Raw genomic sequence first — 9,457 nt, forward strand, 5'->3', positions numbered from 1 at the left:
TATTATCTATTATTATTCTATTCTTTTATTATCTTTTACCTAATTGAACACATTGTTTTACTCTTTCTAAAACTTCTTCTGGTTTCAAGCCTTTCTCAGGAAGTTTTACAACAAAAGGAACTTTTTTTAATCTTTGTAAAGTTTCTTTTTCAAATATCTGATTAATATTATCTAATTCTTGATCAATTTTATTTCTAATAGCAGGTATAAAATGCATTAAATTAAATAATTTTTTCTTTGCTCTTTCTCTAAGACCTAAAAAATAACTTTTAATTTATTAAAAGTTTTTACACTATTATTTATATGTATTATAAATCATAACAATCATACTTTCATCTTGAAAAATAAAATTCCATAGCCAAATTGAAGTAAGGATAGTTGTACTTGTTATAGCTACTATTTGCCATGGTTCTTTGCTTCTAAAGTAACTATTAATCAATTGTTTCACACTATTAAGGCCAAGAGTGTACATGTTATTTATCTAAAAAAAAATTCATTATTTATATTGCATATTATTTTTATTTTATATCAAATAAATTTAATTAATAATAAACTTGATATACACATATCTAATTTTCTAATTATAAAATTATTTTTAATTTACAGATTCACACATACATTCAATCTTTTATTCTTATCTTTGCTCTCTTTGTTCTCTTCTATCTTTCTTTCCTCACTCAGCTATTTTTTTTGTTTATTATATAATTTTATTTATTCTATTACTAATCACTTGCTTATATAATTATTATTATTATTATTAATATCGTTTCTTATTTTTAATATTGAAAATTGATTTATTTTAAAAAAATATTTGAATCCTTAAATACATATTATAATTTTTAACAATAGTAAAATATTAAAGAGAAATATAAATATATATATACTCATTAATATTGTATGAAAAATTGTAAACTTTAATATTATGAATGATGAAATATATATTATAATTATAATATCAATAGATAATTTAAAAAACTAAATGACTATCATCATAAACTTTATCATTTAGCAAATACTTACAATCTCAGACGTGTGTAGTATAATAATCCAGCGAAATGATTTTTATATAAAAATGGCTATTAACAGATGGCAGCTCCGAATCTTTCTTTAATAATATTTTTTGTGAGTTGTTCTAAAGATATATTATACGATCGAGAATATAATATATTTATTATATATTTTTTATATTAAAAATTAATATTATAGTCTTAAAAAAAATGAATGAATATTCAATTGATATTCTTCTTATTTATATGATCATGTAATAAAAAGAAACAAGAATAGCAAATAATGAAGACAAGAAAGACAGAAGAGATAAAATAAAAATTATGAAATCATTTCCAAAGTGCTATAAATCATAAGAGATAATAATAATAATATAGTAGAGATAAGAATTAACTTTAAATGCCATCTTTTAGTTATCGAAGATATTATATCTTTTCAAAAATAGGATAAAGTAGAATAAGAATTTAGATCTAGCGTTATCTCTTAGGAGTTTTTAGAAACATCTTTTTTTTTGAAAATATTTTTTTGTATTCGAATGAATGACGTTGATAAAAGTTAATTCTTATCCTATTTTATCCTTCTACAACTATTTTAATTTTATATTATTTAGTATCGAGTACTTGTGGCATGAAAATGATACTGATTTCAATATTTTTACTATATTTTTGTTCTTTTTCCACTTATCTTTATTTTTTTATTTATACTTATTTTAAAAAATGCGTTCAAATAATCGTTTTAATATTCTTTTTTCCCCCATTATTATTGTTATATAATGAAAATATAAGGAATTAATAGTAATATTATCGTGTAGAATTTCATTCTTTATTTACAAATGTTTGATAATCATCAATGTATTCGGTAACAAAATTGCATTGCACATATACAGAATGATCGTTCAGCGCTAAGACAATAAATCAACAACTTCATTATACGAGAAACAGAAACAATACTGATACGATTCTCATTACAATGTAAAATCGTGTCTAGTCAATGTATATTATTCAGTCACAAGATTTTATACGTGACATAGCATTTTTATAATAATATATCAATAAGCATAATCACAATATTATGCTCATAAAAGAAACATAGGGATTTCAACGAAAAACATAGGGATTCTCATCTGAATTAACAAATATAACAAATAGTAAGTCTGACTTGTTGAGCTAGGCCGAACATTTTGGAACTCAGTCACGACTATGGCGCGTGTATAATTATATTATGCGTAGCTACAAACGACAGCTTATGTGAATCTATAATGTTAAAATAACAATTGTTATACAATAATAAAGTATCGAGAAACTTTCGACGAGTAATGTTCCTGTTTTAGATTCGATACATTACTTTCATAGGTCGTTCCATTCGATTTACATATGCATAGGCACTATTCATCGTCAAAGAAGCATTCTGAAGATCCAATGATCCAAATTGTAACAGTTTGTTTTTTTCTTTCAGTAGATTTTTATTTAATATATCTATCGATGATCAATCGTTTTATAATGTTTATATAACGGATGCCCAAAAAAAAAATAGATATTTGGCGGATTGACTCGTCATTGTAAACATAACCTGTATCGCGTGACTCAAGTCCGTCTTGTTCGGCGGATGTAATAAAGATGCATACATATTAAAAATAACTGGATCACATTGATGCAATTCTTTTCTCGATATCAAAAGTTCGTGCAAGTATGAAAAGTTAGCCATTGTGAAACTGTTATCGTAACATTGTCTTAATTTTCTTATTTATTTCATATTTTGTTTTTTCTTATTATTTTCCTGTTTTTCTAGAACAGTTTCTTAAATAAAATACGAACGAAAGAAACTTTGCAACGATTTCCGGTACAAAACATTTCTTTAACTACGCACGAACTCATGAAAAAATTTCAAAAGGACATCGACATTATTATTCATAATTCGATTGATCGATTACGTTGTTTATAAATGTGCGTCGTTTTTTTTTTCAGATGTTCGTTACTTCTATACAAATTCGAAATAAAATTTTCTTGTACAGACGCTATGCGTATCATTATATTTATGTATATCCTGCGAGTTTTTACGGCACGAATGCAACAATATTTATCAACCAAAAACCGTTTGTCGCTGATAATATATCATGTAAGTAGTTATAACGTGCTATCTACTACTGGTGGCGATAGATAATTCAACATATAAATTGTCTAAAAATCAAACCAACCATACGATCTAGCAGCTTTATATACCGATGATTACTGTCAATACGTGTGGCATAAATATTTGTATATTTATCGCTAACTCGTGAGTACGGGGCGGCCTGATTTAATAACTGTAAACATTATCGAAAAAAAGGATCGATTCTAAAAGACGAACGATATAAATTACATTCGCAATTATTAAAATTGATCGTATGTATATGTTTGCAAAAAATAGGGTTACAGCCAGTATAAGACGCATCACATTTTATGAGAAATTAAATGTTTCTAAAGCGTCATTTCTTATACATATTCGTTATCAAGCGTTATATGACTTTGCAATTCGTGTCATATTTTAATAAATACACTTTTAAACTTGGTCTTTCTATGTATAGCTAGACAACAAAAGTTATAATCGCGTTCTTACATAGTTTGACCTCGTTTGCGATCGTTTCAGGCGCCCCACTCTCAAAATTTCGACTCGACGAAAAAATAACTATATCCCTTAAGCGCTTCTTGTGTAGGCCTGAAATCGATATTTTTCTCTTCCTTCTTTTTCTTGTTACTTACAATTAGGCGAATGAAATACAACGACCATGGATTAAGTACAGACGACAGTTAATTTGATGCGTACACACACTAGCATACAGGCAAATACTTTTCCTTTTTGCATCATTTGGTTACATTCTTTTATTTTATCCTATTTTTTATTCATTTTGCCTCCTTCGTCTGTCCTGCTTCGACGAGGACGAACACAGGCCGGACGTTATATCATTAATTCTTCATTTTTTCTTTTTTTTTTTTTTTTTCATTTTGTAATATGCCTTAAGAAACATTTAATTGAACAACATGAAACGCTCGCGCGATTATGCGAGTCCGTCAATATATATGTATATAAAATTCGAATACACTCGGCGGACCGCAAAAATGAACGAGGTGAACTTTCAACAGCATTACTAGACTTCAACGTGTCGCATAAACTATACAAAAATGAGCGCTCGAAGTTGGGAGAAACGAAATATTTTGGACGGTACGACGAAGAAGCATTTCAACAAAATCTTTTATTTTTTTCTTTTTTCTTTTTTCTTTTTTCTTTTTTACCACGATTCCTTGCCACAAAATCATTGTGTTCCGCTCAAATTCAAATCGCTCTCAACTATTCGCTCGCTAAAAACTGATCCTTGCGAACTGACGTATCGTGTTACATTAGTTTGAAGGCATTGATTGAGAGGCTAAGATCTTCATTTTTTTCTTTTTTCATTTCTTCTTCTTTTCTTTTCTTTTTTTTCTTCTTTTTTGTTTCTTTTCATATATTTTTATTTGCCACAAGCAAGACCATGTGCTTTCTTCAACTTTGATCTCTGTATCGAGGCTGACTGAACGCTTGTTCGTTTATTTAATGATTTATTCTAGCCCGTCGATAATATTAATAATAGAAAGACATGTGGCTCTATTTTTATTCGAAAGCTGTATTTAAAAGTGTTTTTCGTTCTTCTCCTTTACTATATGTGTAGCGTATTATCATAGATTTAGCCTTCTATTTTTCATCTCTTCTTTTATTTTAGTTTGGACGAATAATTTATATAATTACAAGATACATTCTGAGTAACATTCTTCGTTTTTCTCAATTTCACATAAACCTGAAAAATTAATATTTTTTATTAAATGTGTGGAATCAGTTATTAAAAGACAAAGTAATTGACATATACATTCTTGTACCAAACGAATTATCGAAGACTAACGATTATTACTTGAGCCGTTGTGTAACATTGGCCAAGGCAACGGCAAATGCCTGCAAAGCGCTAAAGGGATATTGGAAATCCAATGTGTAGGCGTTTCCATCTATCCTTCCGAATTGCATTACCTAGAGGAAAATTGAAACAATTACACGATATTCGATTAATAGTTTCTGAAATAGATTATTTCTGCACACACCTGCCTTCCTTTAAATTCTATTTGGAAGTTTTTAGCGCTTTCCTGTGTCACTCTACCACCAAAATCAAGTTGATATACTTGACTGGACTCATTCCACATTGGTGCTTTATTATGCATCACAAGCTCTCGCCTCACTGCTTCTGATTTATGGCCACATATCCCTCCTCCTTTCTGCTTCAACTATACGTCGTAATTAAAATGATTTAAATTAAATTAGATTATTATCTCTTTCACACATCTTTTACATAGAAAATAACGTGTTAATTATTACTTTTCTTTCTTCTAATCTAACCTTCTGTCGCAACTGTGCTTTTTGGAACGTTTCGAGATCTCTGTAATTGGTCGACGAGTCATCTTGCAAGAGTCCTTCCTCGTCTGAACTTTCGCCTCGACTTTTTCGCGGTTTTCTACTTAACAGAGGACTCGATAAAAGTCTTCTTCTAATCGGCGAGGCAGATGCTGGCCTTTTACCTTTTTTCGATGGTGCTGGACTACTGGGAGAACTTCTAGGTAATCTAAAAATGTTAACCATCAATGAACGATTGATTCGTCGAATAATTTATACGATTAATAATTGTTACCTAGTGGATGGACGAGGCGATGGTGGCGGCAAAGAATGACTTTCGTCGAAATCTCGAAGCCGAGCTGCAAGACCGTCCAAAGACGATGCCAATGAACCACTCGGGCTAGATCCTCTGAAACGATAATATAAATTAGAGAGAGATAATAAAAATATAGGGTGAATTACACAAAGTTAAATACGATAAGAATAACCTCTCAGAAAATTGACCTTATGGATCACAGATTGAGAATCACTGGTTTAAAACATACATAATCATCATTTATCAACTTACCTAACAGGCGAATTACAACTTTTCAATCGATTTGGCTTAACCTCGGCAGACATAACCACAACGGAACCTGTAATAAGCTTAGCAGATTCATCGAGAATCTCTGTCGCGTCTGGTGATTTTTCCAAAGACTCGTTACTTTTGTCTTCGACAGTTTCGAGATTCATTGCACCCGTTGCTTCTTCAGCGTGTTCAGGCAGCTTAGGTGGCAAAGCTATTTGCTCGTTAGTTGGAAATATGTCACTAGAATCGAGACTCTTAGATTTGCCACAGTTACGAAGCCTGGGCGACTTGGACGTTTGCTGTCCGATCTCTTGTTGGGTCTTGTTCTTTTTTCTCCTCTTCGTCTTCCTCGAAACCAGGACCAATCTTTTGTTAGGTGCCTCCTTTCTAAGCATCTTCAAAGCGATATCACACGGAACCAATTGCGCGTCCACCATGTCCAAATAACCGACACTGCAACTTCTAACTATAGAGTCGTTCACGCAAAGTGGGCCGATACTGACCACCGTCTGCGTTCTGTGGACTCCTCGCGATTGGTCGAAAGATTCCGCCTCCCCGCGGGATTCCTCGTCGATGAAACGCATCTCGTCGACTCGACTAACAGTCGTGACGGAACTGCTCGATTGGCCGGTGTTGTTCGTTTTTCCGCACAGCTCGTGAGATTTCGGATCTTTGAGCTTCGTGCTACAATACGCACATGTTTGCCCGATACATTGATCGATGTTCTCTGGAAACTGATAAGAACAGGCCGGCGAATGATTGCTGGACAAGTGTATGCCATTTTTATTGAACGGACCGTTATTAGAAGACGGTTGGCCGACGCTCGAGTTGTTTACGTTGTGATTATTTTTACCCTGGATTCCGTTGCTCGAACAGGCCATACCGTGCAACCCGTTGACAAATATCTGCGATTGAGGACTGCTGCAGGACAAACCGTTCACGATGGATCCCTGAGAACATCCATGACTGCTCGACGCTTCCGTGTTCGACGCTTGGCCATTGTGCATTGGAATGATGGTCGACGGGCAGGATGTCAAAACTGTTTTATCGTCCTGAGAAATCTGATTCAACTTGTTGTTCTCGTGCTCCTTCTTCGAGACCAGTCCCGGTTGATCGGCGAGCGCGGTTTTCATTCTCTGAATGTTATTCGAGTAATCCGTCCCCGTGTTCGAGGTCGCTATGATAGTTTGCGTGGGCGCGACCGCGTTTTTCGGGGACTGAAGTGCAGGCACGTCGCAACATCTCGGCGGATTGTGCCTGGGCGGTGTTCTGTAAGTGTTGCCGGTTCTCAAACCGTCCGTGGTTCTCATATTCTCGAATTCTTGCAGGTCCACGTAGGTTAACTCGTTCTCGAAGTTCTCGACCCTGGACAGAGTGGCGGGCAAAGGTTCGGCGGGCATGAATTGATTGGAAATTTGAGATTTTGGACGATTAGAGTTGAGGCGCGCGTTACGGGGCGTCATGGGCGCTATGGGAGGTGGTTGAGCCTCGGACGTCGTCCTCGAGGCGGCTTGAAATTCCTGGAACGACTCCTCCTCGTCCTCGGAGAACAGATTGGGATTGAAGGTAGGATCCGGACCTGAGGAGCAAGCGAATCGATTGAGTTTCGAGGTCGACGAACTTCTCGACGCAACCGTTACAACTTGAGTCTCTAACTTGAGTATAAATGTAATTTGTCTTCGAAAGAGAGATTTTATTTTCTCGACGACGTTGAACGATCCTTGGGAACGAAGTTAGCCGGAAAGTTCCCCTTTTGGGCGCAAGCTTCAAATTGCAACGGCTGCATTTCTTTTTTTTTTTTTTTTCCGTTCGTGATCGCGGAAATATACCTGCAGGCACGTCATCCCGTAATTCCGTCATCACCAGAGTCATTTGTCGCGGTTGCAAATGCAACAACGATGTTCGATAAGTAACCTGACCCAAGTTGGCGGGCACCGAATCAGCCAGCCCGTGAAACTTGAATTTCGTGCCCCAGATATTAGACGTTACTTCGACCAATCTCGCGTGCTGCAAACAGATACGTCTTGCGACACTGTTGGTCACGCGACTTGACTTTTGCAATACCTTAAGGCTCAAAGGGCTCGTTAAACTTTGCTACATCACGCAATTTCTTATTGGCCGGGTTTGTATCGTAGCCTCTTAAATCGTTATCCGTGACGTTTTCAGAAAGATTGCTCGTCGTAAAAAACGAGGAGGGAAGGAATACGAAACAAGGTAACGTCAATCTTAATTTTAGAAATAAGAAGAAAAAAGAAGAAGAAGAAAAATGTCGTCTTTTATTTTTTTTTTTTTTTTAGAGAATTCGAGAGAATTAATATGTGAAACAGGTGTTGCTCTTTATTGATTATAGAGATGTTCAAATGTATTTACCTCAGGTAAGGTGTCCACATAAGTGAGATCGTCGGAATCGTCGTTCGTTTTTTCTTCCCTTTTTCTTCTGTTTTTCCTTTTGTTTCTAGGCGATCCGCACAGGTCGGCCGTGTCCCTTTCCGTATCGGATCCATCGCTGAACGAGGGACACTGCGACGTATTTTCCACCACTTGAAGGGTGTCCTGACTTTGTGGGTCGAATATCACAAATTCTGGCCTGATTTTGCTCGTTCTTCTGCCTTTCAACAGAGGCACCAGGCCACCTAGATATTCCAGATACAACGTATAACATGGTACCGGCTCCACGGCGTGTCTGAGCATGGTGCAGTGCAATCTTCCACCCCCTGGAGGTGGACGAGACACGAAACGTCTCAATTCCCTTGGTTCTGGCACGGAACATCTACAAACAGCAAGAACTGAATTTTAAAAAATTATAGCTCTTTATTGATTGTAATTAGATTATAAAATATTTTACAATTCTACTCGAACAATGTTTTATGTTTGTAAAGTAGATCGACAAATGATGAGCCAAAGAATCAAAAGGTTATCTTATTTCTCTAAAAGTTTCAAGATATTGAATTGTGATACGTGACTCCAACCATTGAATTCATATGTTATAAAAATTTTTTGTGAAAAAGTGTCCGAAACACTATCCAATATCCATTTCTGTGTGGTTTAAAAAATTAACGCTCTTTATTGATTGTAATTAGATTATAAAATATTTTACAATTCTACTCGAACAATGTTTTGTGTTTGTAAAGATAGACAAATGATGAGCCAAAGAAGAAAAGTATCAAAAGGTTTCTTTAAGATATTGAATTGTGATACGTAACTCCAACCATTGAATTCATATGTTACAAAATTTTTTGTGAAAAAGTGTCCGAAACAATATCCAATATCCATTTCTGTGTGGTTTAAAAAATTAACGCTCTTTATTGATTGTAATTAGATTATAAAATATTTTACAATTCTATTCGAACAATGTTTTATGTTTGTAAAAATAAACAAATGATGAGCCAAAGTATGAAAAGGTTTCTTTAAGATATTGAATTGTGATACGTGACTCCAACCATTGAATTCATATGTTACAAAATTTTTTGTGAAAAAGTGTCCGAAACAATATCC

At 34.4% G+C, this 9,457-nt stretch overlaps 2 protein-coding genes and 1 long non-coding RNA gene across 7 annotated transcripts in view; 1 reads left to right on the forward strand and 2 right to left on the reverse strand.

Moving 5' to 3' along the window:
- The window catches only part of LOC102675036 (sphingosine-1-phosphate lyase), a 3,062-nt gene extending 1,914 nt beyond the window's left edge, over nucleotides 1-1,148 (reverse strand). Inside the window, exons 1-3 of one of the 2 annotated variants that reach the window (XM_006612270.2) lie at nucleotides 1,021-1,148; nucleotides 331-481; nucleotides 40-255 (exon numbers count right to left, since the gene is read on the reverse strand). In XM_006612270.2, coding sequence (XP_006612333.1) covers nucleotides 40-255; nucleotides 331-472 — 358 coding nt within the window. In that variant the 5' untranslated portion in view covers nucleotides 473-481; nucleotides 1,021-1,148. Of the gene's footprint in view, nucleotides 1-39; nucleotides 256-330; nucleotides 482-582; nucleotides 627-1,020 lie in introns of those variants that run through there. The other variant, XM_031508804.1, reaches the window with a different exon arrangement.
- A 1,907-nt stretch (nucleotides 1,149-3,055) lies between these two features.
- The window catches only part of LOC102675584 (tubby-related protein 4), a 39,279-nt gene continuing 32,877 nt past the window's right edge, over nucleotides 3,056-9,457 (reverse strand). The window contains exons 9-16 of one of the 4 annotated variants that reach the window (XM_006612273.2): nucleotides 8,333-8,732; nucleotides 7,792-7,969; nucleotides 5,963-7,541; nucleotides 5,690-5,803; nucleotides 5,401-5,623; nucleotides 5,109-5,288; nucleotides 4,925-5,037; nucleotides 3,056-4,813 (exon numbers count right to left, since the gene is read on the reverse strand). In XM_006612273.2, the coding sequence (XP_006612336.1) occupies nucleotides 4,804-4,813; nucleotides 4,925-5,037; nucleotides 5,109-5,288; nucleotides 5,401-5,623; nucleotides 5,690-5,803; nucleotides 5,963-7,541; nucleotides 7,792-7,969; nucleotides 8,333-8,732 (2,797 nt within the window). In that variant the 3' untranslated portion in view covers nucleotides 3,056-4,803. Of the gene's footprint in view, nucleotides 4,814-4,882; nucleotides 5,038-5,108; nucleotides 5,289-5,400; nucleotides 5,624-5,689; nucleotides 5,804-5,962; nucleotides 7,542-7,791; nucleotides 7,970-8,332; nucleotides 8,733-9,457 lie in introns of all 4 variants that reach the window. The other 3 variants (XM_006612276.2, XM_006612275.2, XM_006612274.2) reach the window with 3 other exon arrangements.
- LOC116185129 lies at nucleotides 6,961-8,145 on the forward strand. Its single transcript, XR_004149910.1, has 2 exons — nucleotides 6,961-7,233; nucleotides 7,291-8,145. It is a non-coding gene; the product is annotated as an uncharacterized LOC116185129 (long non-coding RNA).

Source organism: Apis dorsata, unplaced genomic scaffold (assembly GCF_000469605.1).
Source record: "Apis dorsata unplaced genomic scaffold, Apis dorsata 1.3 scaffold_102, whole genome shotgun sequence".
Lineage (NCBI taxonomy): Eukaryota > Metazoa > Arthropoda > Insecta > Hymenoptera > Apidae > Apis > Apis dorsata.